Here is an 18431-nt window from a genome sequence, read left to right as displayed (position 1 = left end):
TTCCGCTGTGCCAGAACGGGAACTCTCCTCCATTTCTCATCTAATTGAAACTGCTGAGAACTGCTGGGTAGGTAAATAGGAGATGGAGAGAACGTTGTTTAAAGAGTCAATTCATATTTCTGGGTTTAAACTCGCCTCATCATACCAGCTGGGTTCAGGTGTGAGAAGACACTACAGCCCAGTTTAGAAAACCTCTTCATCTGCTCAATCATCTTTCAAACTATCCTGAACCTCCAAAACAAAGGGTTGGTGGTCTTCCAAGTATTTTCTCAAAAACAAATGATGACCAAAACCTAGATTTCTTTCAAGTGAAAGAACACACAACACTATTCTATTTTTTTCTGGCAAAATCCTTCTAAGCCTTATCACCAAATAGCTCTTTGCAATTACTTTCATTTTCTTGTTTCCTTACTGTAACAAGAATGGTATGCAGCCTGGGTCTAAGAAACGTGAGTCTTCCTTCTGTATTATTTATTTTTTAATCCGTTATTTTAAAGACAAAGCCTCTACCCAATATTAATTAGGGCACAACATAAAAGAGAAATTATTTCCAATGTTTCAACATTATACAGGACTAGGTAATGATTTTCTATAACAAAGTCATTCCTTCATTCACTCCTTTAAAATACAATACTTACGCGGTCTTTACAATATGTAAGATAATTCTTTCAGGTGCTTGGGGCCAGAGCAATGATCAAGACAGAATGGCCTTAATATTGGTCTAGATGCTTTTAAATGGTTCACAGACAGCTAAAGAGCAGGTTAATACAATGAAAGTCTAAAATAACACCACTAGACTGTCATACTGCACCCCAATTTCCTAAGTGCCCATTATAAACCAGATCTTGTATTAGTCTCTTCTACATATGGTACTCATGTAGTAAAGCTGCTGTGTTCTAAAAAGATGAAATTAGAAGAAATTAAATAAGACCAAACAAAGAGAAAATTCTTCCCTTAGTAGTTTAAATTTGGCTTTGCAAACTAAAGGGAATGCGCCATCCTAAAAGTAACAAGAATGAATTATGACACTTGTGCCAATTCATTCACACAAGAAAATTTTCCATATTACTTCAACCACACCAATTGTGAAAAGACTTCGTGCTTAAAAAAAAGTCAAGCTGTCATAAAAATATACTTCCAATTTTAAAATTTTTAAGTTGAAAATTACATAAATTATAAGATGCATAAACTACCCATCTACAGATATTAAGCCACGTAGCTGATTGAGAAAATAGTGCTAATAAAGGCACTGTTAAGACCAATAAAATAAACCACCATTACCACGTGCAGTGATCAGTCCTTTACAAACCCTAGTCCCAACCAAAAGTCATTCAAATCAATCAGAAATTCACAAGACTCTGTAATTCAGCCCCAGGCAAAGAAGAAGGGACTTAATCCAAAACTGTCAGCAAACCGCTGTGATGATCCCCTAAAGAAATTTTAACAGCATTCAGGTGAAGCTATTTGACTGCAATCCCTCACCGCGCCCCGCCCCCGCAAAAAAATTTTTTTTTAAATTCCTTATTGCTGTTGGTATTTTGGGGGGATTAGCTTTTATGGAAATGAGGTCTGAGGCCAGCAAGTGGGATCAATTTGCGAGTTTCCGGAGAGCTGACCCAGGCACCCAGTTCTCCGGCCGCAGGTAGCGATTGCGATTCCAAACTGGGAACTCATTCCTTGGCCGTGGCCAGGGTCCCCATCCCCTTCGCCTTTCGGAGGACGGGGCGGCTCACCCTTCGGCGCGCAACTTGGCAGGCGGCTGGCTCTGCCGGACAGACGTCCAGAGCCCGGCCTGGACCCCGCCCCGGCCGGCCCTCCGGGGCGAAGACCCCGGCCCGCTCGCCGGGACCGGCCGAGAGCAACGGCCGCCGGGCGGGGCGCGGGGTGTGGGGCGCGCGCTCCGGCGGCGCGGGGCGCCGGAGGAATCGGAGAGACCCCCGCCCTCCCGCCCGCCTTACCGTCGATGTTCTCCCGATCGCTGATGTGCTGCAGGTTGCAGCCCGTGTCCTCGCGGCTCAGGTCGGCGTCGGGCCGGCAGGACTCCAGCCGCGAGTGGGCATTCCTGCGGAGCTTGGGGCTGGACGACACGCAGCACGAGGCGGTGTTCCCCATGGCGGGCGCCCGGGCCCCGGCGCGGCCCCGGGTCAGCAGCGGCGGCGGCGGCGCGGCCTCGCCATGGGCGGCCCGGCTCCCCTCGCCCGGCCCGGCGGCCTGTCCGCGGCGGAGGAGCGCCCGCGCCCGCGCGACTGCGGCCGCCCGGCCCGGCTCACCCCGCCGCCGCCATGGCGGGCGCCGCGCAGCCGCCTCCGCTTCCCGATCGGCCCGGCTCGCCGCCGGCGGCCGCAAGCGGTTCCGGTTCAAGGGGCGCGGCCGCTCGGGACGCGGGGTGGACGCGGGACGCGGAGTGGACGCCGGCGGCGGGAACGCGGGCGACAGAGGGCGGCGAGGACGCGGCCGACACGGAGGCGCGGCCGGGAGCCCGGGCGTGGGCGGCTGCGGGGACGCTGGGCCCGCCCTACCGACCCCGCCCTCCGCGCCCTCCGCGCCCCGCCCACCCGGCTCGACCGCGCCCCGCCCACCCGGCCCCGCCCCGCCCGCTGCCCTGGAAGCGGATGCGCAGCGGAGGAGTGGGTGGCTTCTCACAGGCGCGGGCAGCGCGGCGGCGTCGCCAGGACCCCGCGCTGGGACAAGAGGTGCGTGCGGCGCTCCAGCCGCGAGGCGGGGGCTGCGGGGCTGCTCCGGGCTGAGGGGCGGGGCTTTTTTCTCTTCTCTTTTGCGCGCCGAGAGGCAGCTGGGTAGGATAGGCGCTCTACCCCGTCCTGAGCCGCCGGCCGTCCGCCCGGAATGCACCTCGGGCCCGGGAGGCGCCGCGCTCCCCGCAGGTTACTGTCGGGTCCGCCAGGTAGCGCCTGCTCTCCTGTCACCTGCCCACGCCCCGGGCCGTGCGTATGGGGACTTTGAGGGGTAGTCCCCGCCACCTCCTCTGCAACGCTGCACCCTCGCCTGTCCCGGGGGCAGAATAAGGCGGCAGGAATAACCCTTCTCCCCATTCCAAGTGGCAGGGAAGGCGTCCTGAGGGGAGACGCGGGGACAGAATGCTCTGTACAGGAGAAACCAGGCGCAACCCATTGTCTATATGAGGAAACTGAGATCCAGAAACTCAAAGTGTTATTTACGGAGGCAGGTACCAACTGGGAAGAAAAGTAAGGGCAAGCATCAGCGCTCGAACATCAGCGATATGTGTACATCTTGCTAAAGGCCATGTAAATATATTTTGTCGAAATCTGAACGAGTGTAACCTTTTTTTTCCATTGCCTTTTTTTTTTTTTTTTTTTAAAGGGCCGCACCTGCAGCATATGGATGTTTCCCAGGCTAGGGGTCTAATTGGATCTGTAGCTGTACTTCACAGCTTAGGGCAACGCGGGATCCTTAACCCACTGAGGGAGGGATCCGCCCCAGGTCCTCATGGATACTAGTCAGATTCGTTAACCACTGAGCCACAAAGAGAGCTCCTGTAACCTTTTTTTTAACCTGTGCTCCCTCTCCGTCCCTTAGTAATGTTCATACATTTATTAGTCCATATTTTAAAACTCTCCATGCTCTGGACTGTATTATTGCCATTTGTTGGAATGTCCTTGTGAGATCCTGCTGGCCCCCTCTCCACCTATGTCTGTACGGTAATGGGGGTTGATGAGCAGCCAAAGATAAGACGATTTACACCCCTGCCTTACTGGCGAGGTCAGGTCTAATCTTTACTCGTTCCTTTTTGTATATGCTGACATGGCTGTCCCCCTCCTCAGAAGAGATGTGTTAAGTAAACTGAGAGCTAGTGTATTTTTAGAACAGGGTGATTCCAAGAAGGCAGAAAATCAGAATAGAAGGTGCATCTATTAGTAGTTCCCAGATATTGGTCATGAAAATATCCCCCAAGAAAGTAGGAAACCAGTGGGTCCTGTGGTTTGAGATATATCAGTACCAGGAAAGGCGAAGCCTGTGGCCCCAGTGGAGATAAAAGTTAAAGCCTGGAGGGAAATAGCCTGGAATCCAGAGGCAATAGCCTTTAAAGCCTGAGGCCTTGAGAGGGGGCATCCAAACACTGCTCACCGAATTCCTAAAACACCGGCCCATTTGGCCTGCCAATCCTTTTATAACGCTCAGATTCTCCCTGACCAAAAGCCTAATGAGCACACCATTTGGTGTGAGACATAGGAACAGTGAGTATGGAAGGCATCTCCATTCACCCAATGGTGCCAACCCCACCCTACTCACCCAGATGCCAGGGGGCACTCAACATTTCTCTGTGTCGGACTTCAAGGATGCATTTTCCCATATCCCCCATTTCCCCTGCATCAGATGCTCAGTACCTTCTTGCCTTTGAATGGAAGGATCTTGTCACTCTGGAGGCTGCTCAGGTAGACTTGGGCAGTGCTTCCACGGGGCTCTGGGGACGGTCCCCATGTCTTTGGAATTGTGTTAGCAAAAGAACTGAAGGAACTGAGGCTGAAAAATGAAGCTTGGTTAACGTATGTTGGTGACCTATTAATAAGTAGTGAGACAAAGCAAGATTCAGATCAGAATGCTGTTAAGGCCCTAAATTTCTCCCACAGAAAGGGGGTATAAAGTCTTCGCAAAAAAGTCAGATTTCACAGCAGCAGGTTCAGTATTTAGGATTTGTTGAGCCCCGTTGCGTGAGGCCTGGCCATAGATCAGAAAACAGCAATTAGGAGTTCCCGTTGTGGCGCAGCAGGAACGAATCTGACTAGGAACCATGAGGTTGTGGGTTTGATCCCTGGCCTCGCTCAGCAGGTCAAGAATCCGGCATTGCCATGAGCTGTGGTGTAGGTCGCAGATGTGGCTCGGATCTGGCATTTCTGTGGCTGTGGTGCAGGCCGGCAGCTGTAGCTCTGATTTGACCCCTAGCCTGGGAACCTCCATATACAGCAGGTGTGGCCCTAAAAAGACAAAAAAAGAAAGAAAACATCATTTAATGCATTTACCATCCCCAACCACAAAAAGACAACTTGAGGCTTTCTCAGAATGGCTGGGTTTTGCCATATCTGGCTCCCAAATTATGGCCTTACAATCAAACCCCTAGTTGAAGCTCTAAAGGGAGAAGAAAGGAAGCCCTTCCAATGGAGTAGGGACCAGCAGTGGGCCTTGGAGCCTCTGAAGACTGATTTGAATAGGGCGCAGCACTAGGGCTTCCAATTTTTTTTTTTTTTTTCCACTCCTGCAGCATATGGAGTTCCGGGCCAGAGATCACATCTGAGCTGCAGCTGTGGCAACACCAGATCCTTAACCCACTGTGCCAGGCCGGGGATCCAACCTGCATCCCAGCGCTTCCAAGACACCGCCAATCCTGTTGTGCCATAGTGGGAACTCCAGGGCTTCCAAATTTAAACAAACCCTTCACCCCCACCCATGGGAGGCTAAGGTGGGCACTGGGAGTCCTGACCCAAAAGATGGAATCAGGAGTTGCTGCTGAGGCATGGGGGGTTAAGATCTGCCGTTGCCACAGCTATGGCATGGGTCCCAGTTGTGGCTCAGATTTGATCTCTGGCACTGGAACTTCCATATGCTATAGGTGTGGCCAAAAAATAAAAAGGTGGGACCAAATCAAAGGCCAGTGGCTTACATTTCAAAACAACTGGCCCTGGGGTGGCCCAGCTGCCCACAGGTGGTAGCAGCCATGGCCCTACTGGCCAGTGAGGCTTCTGAGCTTACGTTGAGACAACCCCTAGATGTATTAACCCTTCATCAGGTCCAGTCTGTGTGAGAAGCCAAAGGACACCATTGGTTCCTCAGAGGAGGGTTAGCAAAGTTTCAGGCTCTCCTATTGGATACCCTCAATATTAGTTTAAAGGTGAGCCAAGCCTTAAACCCAGCAACTCTTCTCCCAGCTATTGACAGTGGAGATTATTGCATCATTGTACAGAGACAACAGAACAGACTTAGATCCGATCTTCTAGATGAACCCCTTGGCAACCCCGAGGCCAAATGGTTCACTGACAGTAGGCGCTTCATGGAGATGAGAACCGGAATGGCAGGATGCTCTAGTTAGCTGAAAGGAAATCATAGACGCCAAGGCCCGACCACTCGAGACTTCAGCCCAGAAAAATATTTTTACTCATTCTAAATGTGGATTCCATGTGCTACATGCTCCTGCTGCCATTTGGAGAGAGAGAGGAATGTTAACTGCTAGAAATTCTCTCATAAAACATAAAGATTTAATCTTGGCTCTTTTAGAAGCAGTGCAGCTGCTTGTGGCAGTAATTCCCTGTAATAAACTGCCATTAGATGGACAGGTCCTTCATAAGCCAAGGAAATAGCAAAGCTGATCAAGCTGCAAAAGAGACACTTCCATCACAAGAGCCTGACCAAATCATGGCCCTGGTGACTCTCTTCCCCCCCCCCGCCCCCCCCCCGCCCCGGCCTGAACTCCCTGGCCTTCCTCGGCATTCCCCATGGGGCCCAGAGAAGGCTGAATATGGGGCTGTCAGGAAGCATAGGCAGGGATACAAAGGATGACAAGGTTCTTATCTCTGGGGTCCAACAATGGGAGCTCGTTAAGGGTTTCCATGTTGCCACCCACTCATAGGGATGCACTCTGGGACTTGGTACAAAGGACCTTTGCAGAAAAGGGGGCTTAAAGGAACAGTAAAATGAGTGACTCTTGCCAGTGGTGTATGTGTATCATGATCTGCAAGCCCGTCCAATCCCGCCTTCATTGCTCAAGCCGGTTGAGCACTGAGGGACATGCCTGGGGGAAGACTGACCGTTAGACTTCACCCAAATGACCAGGGATCAGGATACAAATATCTTCTTGTGTCCATAGATACTTTACAGGATGGGTCGAAGCCTTCCCCACTCGATCTGAAAAGGCCACCAAAGTCTTTTAAGTCCCTTTTAAAGGACATGATTCCTTGGTTTGGGCGTCTGAGATCCATCCAGAGTAATAACAGTGCCTCCTTCATAGCAAAGGCCAGCCACCCTGGAATTAGCTCTAAACTACACACCTCTTGGCACCCCCGATCTTCAGAAAAGGGAGGGGAAAAGTGAACCATACTTTAAAGAAAACCTTAGCAAAGCTTTGCCAAGAGACTTATGAGCCCTGGACCAACCTGCTACTTAGGGTTCAAGTCACCCCCAGGAGTCACCTGAAGCTTAGCCCATTTGAGAGGACCTATGGGAGGCCCTTCCCTACCACTGCCATGAGGAATAAACCAGCGTCTACCCTGTGTCCTTAACCTGGGACAAGGTCAAAGGCGATCTTGGACCATGCCACCAGCGGGACAACAGAAGGGGCAGCCCCTCCACGAATTAACCTCGGACCAAGTTCTTCCTAAAACTTGGAAGGAGGGAGCCCCTGAAGATCAACTGTTACCAAAATGGAAAGGCCTCTCTAGTGTAATTTGAGCCGCCCCCACTGCCATTAAACCACAAGGGACACCTAGTTGGGTACGTTTATCTAGATTAAAACTCTTGCTCCAAAAACCCCACAGGCCACAACAGAAGAATACACCTGAGCTGCTTACTCAAAAGACAAGGAACCACTACAGATCAGTAAAAAGTGCCGTGGTGGCCTCGCCTCCCCCTGCTGATTTGGGATTTGTGCGCTTGCCTCTTGCCAGCTTGCGCCATCATCCCCGCGGAGCAACCACTCCCCTGCCCTTCCTGGATCGAGAAGACCAGCCCCAGCGATGGGGTGGAAGAGGTGGACCCTTCTCCTGGCCCTTCTCCTACGGAGGGCTTGGGGAGAAAATGACGAGGAAAGGGGGACCTGGAGGGAAAACTCGCCCGGCAACTTTTCCAGCATTTTGGCCTCAGGAAATAACCTCTCTCACTGTTGGATCTGTCACCACCACCCGCAAGAGGGGGTTCCTCTGCTCCAGTTTGTGCCTGTAGATGAGGACGTGGACCTCACCCTGACTTCTGAGCCCGTGAGGAGCGCACCGCTGCTGATGGGGCAGCTCCAAGATCGTGACCATATGGGGTGTATAGAGCTTACAGACCCTTGGAACCAAACCGGTCTCCAGGTCAAGCGGCCCCTTCTCTGCACGGCGCCAGGAAAGCCCTGCTGCCCCTGCCAGACAGACACCTGCCTTGCTGACGCGGGAAGCGCCCTCTCCATTTATCCGATGTCATTTTCCACTTCAAGCTCCTCGTGCACCCCTAACCAGACGCACTGGTGTGTGGACCCGTCTCTCCTCTCCCCAGGCACCCAGCCCAACACCTCGTGTACGCACTGGAAGGGAACCGCAGCCCCATCCTGGAGGCTCACCTATCAGACCCCATCTGCCTTCAGTGATGACGAGGGAATAGAGGAAAACTCAGAACTAGACAGGGGCCCACTAGACGGAGGGCCCCTGTCCCCCAGGTGCAGTAATAAACCTAACTGGGGTTCCCTTTTACGTCGCTGGTTCAACTCCACCTCACCCCGCCAGGCCTGCACCCCCGCTGGATATCTGTTCCTCTGTGGTCCAGCGCACAACCGACTCCCCTTTGAAGGGAACCCGAATTCCTCCTTCTCCTGGCCTCTCCAGGCTGCCGCCTATCCCTGCTTAGACAACGTCCACTTCCGGGGAGAATGCACCCTGGGGCGACTGGTCCCTAAAGGACTAGGTGCCACCGAACACAATGCCACCTCTCAAAACAGACATAATTGGCCCCTCGGACTAATCCTGGCAGGGGTTGGGGCGGCCCTGGGACTCGCCACCCTGGGAGGGTTTTGACTATCACGAAACAACCTTAAGAAACCTCACACGAGCCATAGACAGTCTGGCTTCAAAAACTAGTGATGCCTTAAGGGGGCCCCAGGAGTCCCTGGTTTTCATCTTCACCGGTGTCGTAGTTGACCCCGATTTATCTTAACCCTGAATTATCTTCTGGCTTAACAAGGGGGTGTCTGTGCAAGTTAACAAAACTTGCTGTTCAAACGTCAACAGCTCGAAGAAAATTGAACTAGATACTCAGGAAATTTATGAACAAACTAAATGGTTACATAGAATTAACCCCACCGCCCACTGTGGGACTGGGTTAAAGGTTTCAGCCCTGGTGTTACTTGGTTCCTGCCTCTCCTGCGCCCTCTAGTGGCCACAGTTCTTTTGTTACTATTTAGATCCTGCCTGTTTAATCTTTCAGTTAGGTTTGTGTCTTTCAGCCTTCAGCAGTTCCAAGTGAGGCTCCTGGTGGCCCCAGGATTTCAGCCCATCCCATTGAAGGTGACCCAAGTCCCTCCAGGTGCTTGGATCGCTCAGTGCAGGACTTCTACGCCTCCCGGGTAGGCTAGGGTCTGCAGCCCCTGTTCAGCAGGAAGTAGATGCAGAAGAGACCTTTGGCCCCTTGACCCTTAGGAATAAGGGGTGTAGACTGCCTTGGGGGGGAATGAGATGGTCTGGGGCCTCAGGTCATCAAGCAGGACGCTGGCACCTGGGCAACGCCTCCTTGAACAACAGGAAGCTGGCAGCTGTAACAGACCAAGATGTGAAGCTTCCTTAAGCAACAGGATGCTGAAGGCCATAAATCAGCCCCAAAGTGATTAAACACAACCTCAGGCCTGTGCAGCAGGGGCAGTGCTGACCACTGTGTTGCCTTTTAGGTGGCGGTAGTGAGCAAGCCCTTTTGGAGGTGCCAGATCAGAAAGCAGAGATCTACACATGATCCCTGCATATGGCACAACCAAGGGGGACAGACAGACGCCTAAGCATGTCTCTGCCTGTCCTGCAGCTCCACACCGCCCCCCCACCCCCGTCACCCCGCCTAAGGACCAGTGAAGTGGGTGAGGTCACCTGGGTCTTGCTCCCTTGTGCTGCAGTGCAAGCCCCTGATAAAGCCTGGTCTGAAATTCTCATCTGGCCTTTTGGCAGTTTCTCTTGATTCAAGAGTCCAAGGGCCCCCTTGGAACATAAATGGCAGCAAAGTGCTGGTGCTGAGAAGATGAGGAAAGAAAGCACTCAAGAACTATGGCCCCAGAGGCGGCTCGGAAGGAACAAGATGAAATAGTGCTCCTTCTTAAGGCAGTTCTGACCCCTTTGCTTCCCAGGAACGTCTGGGCTGTGGCTAAGTCAGTGTAGATTTCCATTTTCAGGACGACAGTGTGGGTAAGACGGCTGGACCCTGGTAGGGGTTACTGTCCTGTCTGTTGTGATTGCTGTCTTGTGACTTGGGTGCTGTGTGAAAGGAAGCATCCAGCCACTCAGCCATATGTGTGCAGCCTGTACACGCAGGCACATTAAATTTTTACTTAATCATAACAGTTATACTAAGGATATGGTTTGAAGGGCTTAAGAGGAGACAGGAGAATGGCATTTAGGAGACAGCATGACTGTCTGCAAGCTTCTTGTGCTGACAGGTCGTTGGCAGAACAGGACAGCAGTGTCAACTGAGAAGAAGTATCTGGAGGTGGAGGCCCACATGACAGGAGCAGGTTAGTCACAGACTTGCCAAAGGATGGCCTGGCTGCTGGTCTGCAGGGACTTCTCCATACTCCCCCCCCCCCCGAGGTTCCTGCCATCGTCCCCTTAGGAATGCACCTGTTGGGCTTATTCAGGAGTGTGACTTACAGACAGCAGGCCTGGAGAGGGAAGATAAATGTGAAAGCCTTGCCAGTAATATAGTAGGGTGTCAACCCCCACCCTTCCCCACCCCTGCCAAAAGACACACACACTCACACACACACACATACACACTTCAAAACCCTCCCGGCAGAGATGCCTCCTGCTTGACACGCAGGGACACTTTAGGAAAGAAAGGCTGCAGAAACCATGTAATGCCAGGATGACAATGAAAGGTGTCATTTATTGGACACCTATGAGGTACTAAGTGATTTTTTTTTTTTTTTTTTACATTCAAGTCTAGGCTGTTATCCCCATTTTTCAAATAAAGATACTAATTCCGATGGTGAAACCTGTGTAAGGTCAGACTACGAGAAAGGGCCCAGGGGTGGAGACCCACCTCCAGGTATCTGAACAGGAGAGTGGAAAGTAGATGCAGATAAAGGGAGAAGAAATCTGCAAGTGTTGAGCGGCAAAGAGGCTCTTTCCTGAGTCCGGTTTGTCACCTTTCCTCTTTTTGGAGGGAATCAGTGACTGCTGAGGACTAGCTTTGGACAAGGGGAAGAGAAGGGAGCCTTAATATGTCTGTGGGGCCCAGCCCTCTCGACCAAAGGCAGCAAGGTTGAGGAGAAGCATTATTCAGAAAGAACCTGAGTTCCCGTCGTGGCTCGGCTATAACAAACCCAACTAGCATCCATGAGAATGTTTTGATCCCAGGCCTCACTCAGTGGGTTAAGTATCTGGTGGTGCTGTGAGCTGTGGTGTAGGTCGCAGAGGGGGCTCAGATCCCGCGTGGCTGTGGTGTAGGCTGGCAGCTACAGCTCACATTAGACCCCTAGCCTGGGAACCTCCATGTGCCGTGGCTGCAGCCCTGAAAAGACAAAAATAAAAGAGAGAGAAGGAAAATGGCTAGAAGCTCGGGCCAAATATCTGCTCAGAGTATATCTGCTCTTTCAGTATCACTTGGAGCCAGTTTCCTGCATCAGTCACATGGACATTTGTCAGGCAGCTGTGGAATAACCATGACCTTTTGCTGTGTCACCAGTGCTCTTATTTTCCAGTGACCCCTCCTCTCCAGATTAGGCCCCCATAGTGATGCTAAGCCGGCCACGCTGTGACTGCTACGGCGGGGGTTGTATTCAGTCTGAGAGCAACCTGACCTTGACCAATATAAGTGATGCATTTATGGATAGACCATTTCTCGGAAGTACCGAGCCGGGCGCCTTGGGGACACAGAAATGGATAAGATACAGTTCCCACCCTAGAGCAACTCTTAGTCCAGTAGGATAAACTGTTGAAAGCACAGGTTTAGAACACGTCAAGTGATTGCAGTCACTTGGTGGTAAAATGTGAAGAATGCAGAGCGTGCTGCCTATAAATAGATATTTTACTGTGTGTGGATACACCTAAAATTCCACCATAAGAGATTTATTTCTATGAAGTAAAGAGATCCTATCAGAGTGTAAATTCCCACAAGTAATTAAGGACGGCTAGAAGATTGAAACACCAGTGCCGTCGTGGCTCAGGGAATGAACCTGACTAGCATCCATGAGGTTGCAGGTTCGATCCCTGGCCCCGCTCGGTGGGTTAAGGATCCGGCATTGCCATGAGCTGTGGTGTAGGTCACAGACGCAGCTCAGATCTGGCGTGGCTGTGGCTGTGGCTGTGGTGTAGGCTGGCAGCAACAGCTCCGATTCGACCCCCTAGCTTGGGAACCTTCCTGTATGCCTTTGGCAGCCCTAAAAAGACAAGAAAAGAAGAGAGGGAGGGAGGAAGGAAAGAGAGAGAGAGACAGAAAGGAAGGACAGAAGGAAAGGAGGGAAAGAAAAGAAAGAATCTAACTACCTGGAGACAGGAGCCTCTTCTCTCATCCTCTCTGTAACTACCCAAGGATGGCTTACGTCATTTAGATTTTTTTTTTTTTTGTCTTTTTAAGGCTGCATCTATGACATATAGAGGCTCCCAGGCTAGGGGTCTAATCGGAGCTGCAGCTGCCGGCCTACACCACAGCCACAGCAACGCCAGATCCTTAACCCACTGAGCAAGGCCAGGAATCAAACCCTCATTCTCATGGTTACTAGTTGGGTTCATTACTGCCGAGCCACGATGGGAACTCCCTGTTTGTTTGTTTTTTTAATTGTTTTATAATGGTTGATTTACAATGTTCTGTCAATTTCTGCTGTACAGTAGAGTGACCCAGTTGTATACACATCTATATGTCTATACATTCTTTTTCTCGTGATATTTTCCATCATATTTCTTGATGCTTTTACCTTCATTGACATATAGCTCCAATCTGCTAATATTCTCCATATATTCCTAGTCCTTTAAGTGTTAAGACTTTTACTCTGGATGGTTCTCAAGCTTATCACTGGTGTCCTTAAAGGCAGGCAGACGAGTCGTCTCTCCCATACACTTTATGTAAAATGCGTTTTTAAGGAGGTCTGGCTCACCTCTTACTGTCCTTCTGTTCCAGACTTCCCCCCGCCCCGGCCACCCCCCGTTCCTCTGCCTCCTTCCCCCCTCCTCTCTTCACATCAATCCAGCCCTTCAGAACACTAGTAGAATGTTCTTCTGTTCCGTTTCTTCCGATTTCCTCAAGTCGTGCTCGGGTCAAGGCACTCGAGACCGCTTCCCAGAAAAGACGGATGCAGAGACGCCCCTGAGCCCTGCAGTGCATCCCCAGGGTACCTGGGAGCGAGTCCAAGGCAGAGCAGCCCAGGACGGTCCAGACTTTCAGATGCCTCAGTCCCAGTGCTGATCTCAAAATCCTGGGCTTGTGGAGTGTCCTTCGCAGCTCAGCGGTAAACGAACCTGACTAGGATCCAGGAGGATGCAGGTCCAATCCCTGGCCTCTCTCAGTGGGTCAAGGATCCAGCGTTGCCATGAGCTGTGGTGTAGGTCCCAGACTTGGCTCAGATCCTGCATTGCTGTGGCTGTGGTGCAGGCTGGCAGCTACAGCTCTGATTCGACCCCAGCCTGGGAACTTCCATATGCTGCAGATGCAGCCCTAAAAAGAAAAAAAAAAATCCTGGGTTTGTAATGGGCTCTTGCTGACCTCCTATGAAGGTTCAGGTGTGATGCTATTTCACTAACCCACCAAGTCTTGCAGGAGTCCTCAAGATTTTTCAATGTGACTGTTACATGTTAGGGTAATTCAGAGGCCCCAAAGATCCTTCAGTTAGGCCTTAGGATTCTAGGCAGGCCATGTGTCCTGGTGGCCGGCCCTGCCAGGCAATGATGAGCAGGCAGCAACACTGAACCCTGGAAGACATCTGATGGAGCTCAGGTTGGGCTCGGGCCCTGACCCTCTTCCAGAGCGCCCTGGGAAACCCTCATGCCCAGGCCGTGCTTCGTCTTAGGGTAAAAGCCTCGTCTTAGGGTTTGCCAACTGCATACTTTCTCCACCTGGTCCCCAGTGTGGGTCCTAGACTTGACACACTGTGACACCTCCAAGAGGGGAGGGGAGCAGCAGGAGTGATGGAAAAGAAGGTCCTGCCTGGGCCAGGCTGTGTGGACCCGGGCCACGGCGGGAGCGGGCTTCGAGATGTAGGGCTGGGCTCTTAGGTGTAGAATGTGCCCTGTGCTTGGACCCAGACTGGAACCCGTGATTCAAGATCCTCTTCTCCCTGAAGTCCTGTCTTGCTGAGACTCTGGAGTGAGCAGGCATTTGTTCAGATGTGCCGTCATGATAGGAAGATCCGGTCACTTGATGCCAGGAGGGTGAGGGGTGCAGGGGAGAAGGGGCCAGAGCAGAAGAGGACAGCCATAGAGGTGATGAAGGACGAGAGGGGGGTTCCTGGGTCCCCACGTGGGGGCTGTGCCCTCGACCTCCGGCCTCTTTTCTGGGACCTGCGCGGAGGAGGGTCCAGAAAGGGGCAGAGCCAGTGATTCTCGACACCAGTCCCTTCAGAAAAGGTGGCTCCTCGCTTACGCTTGAAATTCCTTTGAGGGGAGACCACATTTCTTTTTTTTTGCTTTGAGGAATTGGGCTGAAAATACAACCCTGCCCTGGGAGCAGAAGTTACAGTCATCATCGGAAACAAAGGCCTGGTTTTAGGTCCAGGGCAGCAGCGGGCCACGTCCCACCCACCGCCGGATTTTGTGCCCCGGAGCCCGGAACTGTTTCTCAATTTCGAAATGGTTGGAAAAGAAATCAAAAGGGTAACATTTCACGATGTGGAAATTATGAGATTCTTTTCAGTGTCTGAGGACGACACCTCACTGGGGTGCGGCCACACTCGTGGGCTCCCGTGTGTGCAGGGACAGAGCGGAGCAGTCGTGGCAGGGACTGTACGTGGCACTCTTCTGCCTCACACCCCACCTCCGCCCACTGCACAGCACAGGGGTGCGGCGCTGATGCGAAGGCAGTTTGAGTGCCAGGTGCTTCGCCAAAACATGACCTTTTTAAAAATGTTTGTTTGTTTGTTTTTGTCTTTTTGCCTTTTTTCCAGGGCCGCCCCCGCTGCACATGGAAGTTCCCAGGCTAGGGGCTGAATCAGAGCTGTAGCCGCCGGCCTACACCAGAGCCACAGCAACGCAGGATCCGAGCCTCGTCTGTGACCTACACCACAGCTCATGGCAACACCGGATCCTTAACCCACTGAGCAAGGCCAGGGACCAAACTTGGAACCTCATGGTTCCGAGTTGGATTCGTTAACCACTGAGCCACGACGAGAACACCAGAGAATATTTTCAAAGTTGAGAAAACACTAAGTCAGTACAACCTGAAGAGGCTCTGTGAAGATGTGCAGATTGTGTGATGGTGATAAAAATGCAGGCGGGGAGTTCCCGTCGTGGCACAGTGGTTAACGAATCCGACTAGGAACCATGAGGTTGCGGGTTCGGTCCCTGCCCTTGCTCAGTGGGTTAACGATCCGGCGTTGCCGTGAGCTGTGGTGTAGGTTGCAGACACGGCTCGGATCCCGTGTTGCTGTGGCTCTGGCGTAGGCCGGTGGCTACAGCTCCGATTCAACCCCTAGCCTGGGAACGTCCATATGCCGCGGGAGCAGCCCAAGAAATAGGAACAACAACAACAAAAAAAGACCAAAAAAAAATGCAGGCGGAAAAGAGAAAGGCTCTGTCGGGTAAATCTATCGTTGGTCCTTCACACCCACAGGTTCTGCATCCACAGATTCCACCAACTACAGATGGGAAATACCTGAAAAAAAAACCTCCAGAAAATTGCCAAAAACAAAACTTGACTTTGCCATGCACTGGAACTGTTTACATAGCATTTATATTGTAGTTATAACTATCGACAAAGATTTTTACATCGCAGTAGGTATTACAAGTAATCCAGAGATGAGTTAAAGTATACGGGAGGATATATGAGGTTATAGGCAAGGACTACACAATTTTATTTTTTAATTTTTTTAATTTTAATTTTTTTCAAAGCTCTTATGTCCACCATCTCATCTAATTTTCTTAACTTTTCAGGTTGGAATTACTGGCTTTTTTTGCACATGAGCCGTTGATGGGGGAGGTGGGAGGTGGTTTTCTGAGAGGGGCCCATTGCCAAGATAATGCAATTTTTTTTTTTTTTTTTTTTGGCTGCACCTTCAGCATGCGGATGTTCCCAAGCTAGGGATCAAACTGGCGCCACAACAGTGACAATGCCAGACCCTTAGCCACTAGGCCCCCAGGGAATTCCCTACACAATCTGATACGAGAGACTTGAGCATCCTTGGATTTTGGTATCTGGAGGTGGAGGAGGGGAGGTATCCTGGAACCAGTCCCCTGCGGGTACAGAGGAACACCTGCACAAAGTTTCTAAGAATGAGAGGTGTTTATAAAGACTTCCTTGCATTCCTTGTGTGATTCATCAGCAGGTACTTCTGAGGAAAACCTTTGACTATCACGCCTTTTATTTTATTTTATTTTTTTGTCTTTTTTTGTTGTTGTTGTTGTTGCTATTTCTTGGGCCGCTCCCGTGGCAAATGGAGGTTCCCAGGCTAGGGGTTGAATCGGAGCTGTAGCCACCGGCCTACACCAGAGCCACAGCAACACGGGATCCGAGCCGAGTCTGCAACCTACACCACAGCTCACGGCAACGCCGGATCGTGAACCCACTGAGCAAGGCCAGGGACCAAACCTGCAACCTCATGGTTCCTAGTCGGATTCGTTAACCACTGCGCCACGACGGGAACTCCTATCACGCCTTTTAAAACTCAGTGTCAACACTGGCCTTCCACTGTCACAGAGTTAATAATCTTCAGTCGTGTGACGTTTTGTTCCAGAAAGAAGCAAATCCTTGCTTGCCCTTCCACACAGCAGTCCAGTGGTTTAGCAATGGTAAAATTATACTGAGATTTTTTTTTCAGTTCGGGGTCAAGATTGAAATTTTTCTGAATGAGGACTTTTCCTCAACCACTGTTATAAACTCTGAATGACCTTGGAAATCAGCTCGGGTTGCGGACTTGAAATTGTTTCTTCATGAGTTGAGCCTAAAACTCTAAGGCAAAATTGAGTTTATGCAGAATTTATACTGCAATTAAGTCATGTTGATAACAACTAAAGTTGTTTTTTGTTTGTTTGTTTGTTTGTTTTGTCTTTGAGGGCTGCACCGGGGGCATATGGAGGTTCCCAGGCTAGGGGTCGAGTTGGAGCAGTAGCCGCCAGCCTGTACCACAGCCACAGCAACTCGGGATCTGAGCCACGTCTGTAACCTACACCACAGCTCACGGCAATGCCAGATCCTTAACCCACTGGGCGAGTCCAGGAATTGAACTTGCATCCTCATGGATGTTAGTCAGATTCGTTAACCACTGAGCCACAACGGGAACTCCAATGACTAAGGTTGTTTGAATCACAAGTAATATCACGTTGCTGTATTCATTTCCTATGCTGTCAAAACCTGAAATGAGAAATAACCTCTCCATTCCCCACAGATGTGCAGAGAATGCATCTTCTGAGCTCAACCTACAGTTACAGCCGAGTTTTTTTGGCTCTCGATGGACATGCAAAGTCCCATATTTCCAAATCCCTCTAATTGTATCGTCTCGGAGTTTACATCAAACCTCCAATCACTGTAACACGCTGAAAGGCAAATATCAAGGAAAAGACATGTATTGAATAATATATATATATATATATACATTACATATATTTTACAAACATATATTCTACGAGTGCCTCAAGCAATTAAGTCTCAATCAGATCATTTGCTCATGATTAGTTTAGTATTCAGCAGTGCCTATTTGTCTGACAAGACATTTTCTTATTATATAAGTATCTACATAATAGCCTCGGCTTTCCTCTTAGCTTACGAAACCTAAAGATTTAATATCTGGCTCTTTATCCCCAAAAAAGAAAATAAAAGCTCCTAATCTAGAAGACTGGGGATCTTCTGAGATTTCCTGGGAAACCTCATTGCCAGTGGCACTGGTGGACTGCTGGTAGGGAAAGTTTGGTTATGTATGAAGTCTAATTAGTATGATTTAGCAAACGAAGCCTGTCCACAATTAATTTCATCAAAAATAGAACTGGACGTGAAGCTACATCCTTCTGCTGTAAACCTAACAGGTACAATTTAGTTTCAGCAAACAACACCATCTGTCTCAGGTCAACGATGCCACTTTGAATTTGTGTCAGTTTTATAGTTTTATTTCATTTGCACATCTTGCTTTGACTTCAGGCATCAATGAGGTTTATCCTCATAGTTTACATCTAATATGATATCCGCTCCTATACGTAACGTTGTCAAAGATAACCTTAGGTCACAACTCTGAGGTTGACCTTTTTTTTTTTTTAAAGGGTTCCATTAAATACCCGAGTCTGAGAAACACAGCTGCTAAGTGGAACTTCCCCGGTATCAGTCAGGTGTTAGATGTGCACGTGGCGAGAACCCCTAATTCTCCCAGATGTATTTTCTTCCAC

General features: G+C 50.4%; 2 protein-coding genes across 2 annotated transcripts in view; one reads left to right on the top strand and one right to left on the bottom strand.

Annotated features, from left to right (window-relative positions):
- The window catches only part of CCNY (cyclin Y), a 124947-nt gene extending 122762 nt beyond the window's left edge, over window positions 1-2185 (bottom strand). Inside the window, exon 1 of the mRNA XM_047755128.1 lies at window positions 1959-2185. Coding sequence (XP_047611084.1) covers window positions 1959-2112 — 154 coding nt within the window. The 5' untranslated portion in view covers window positions 2113-2185. The remainder of the gene's footprint in view (window positions 1-1958) is intronic.
- A 427-nt stretch (window positions 2186-2612) lies between these two features.
- LOC125112772 (endogenous retrovirus group V member 1 Env polyprotein-like) lies at window positions 2613-10253 on the top strand. The gene is made up of 2 exons (XM_047755181.1): window positions 2613-2693; window positions 7503-10253. Exon 2 carries the CDS (start codon window positions 7701-7703, stop codon window positions 8730-8732), a length of 1032 nt encoding a protein of 343 aa, XP_047611137.1. The 5' UTR covers window positions 2613-2693; window positions 7503-7700; the 3' UTR covers window positions 8733-10253.
- Window positions 10254-18431: the final 8178 nt, after the last annotated feature.

The sequence above is a fragment of the Phacochoerus africanus genome, chromosome 12, assembly GCF_016906955.1.
Source record: "Phacochoerus africanus isolate WHEZ1 chromosome 12, ROS_Pafr_v1, whole genome shotgun sequence".
Classification (NCBI taxonomy): domain Eukaryota; kingdom Metazoa; phylum Chordata; class Mammalia; order Artiodactyla; family Suidae; genus Phacochoerus; species Phacochoerus africanus.
Note: the sequence above shows the minus strand (reverse complement) of the source record. Positions and strands in the feature narration are given on the sequence as shown.

Bases quoted from the DNA above. Each gene is read 5' to 3' on its own strand.
- LOC125112772 (XM_047755181.1), top strand. From the start codon at position 7,701: ATGGGGTGGAAGAGGTGGACCCTTCTCCTGGCCCTTCTCCTACGGAGG.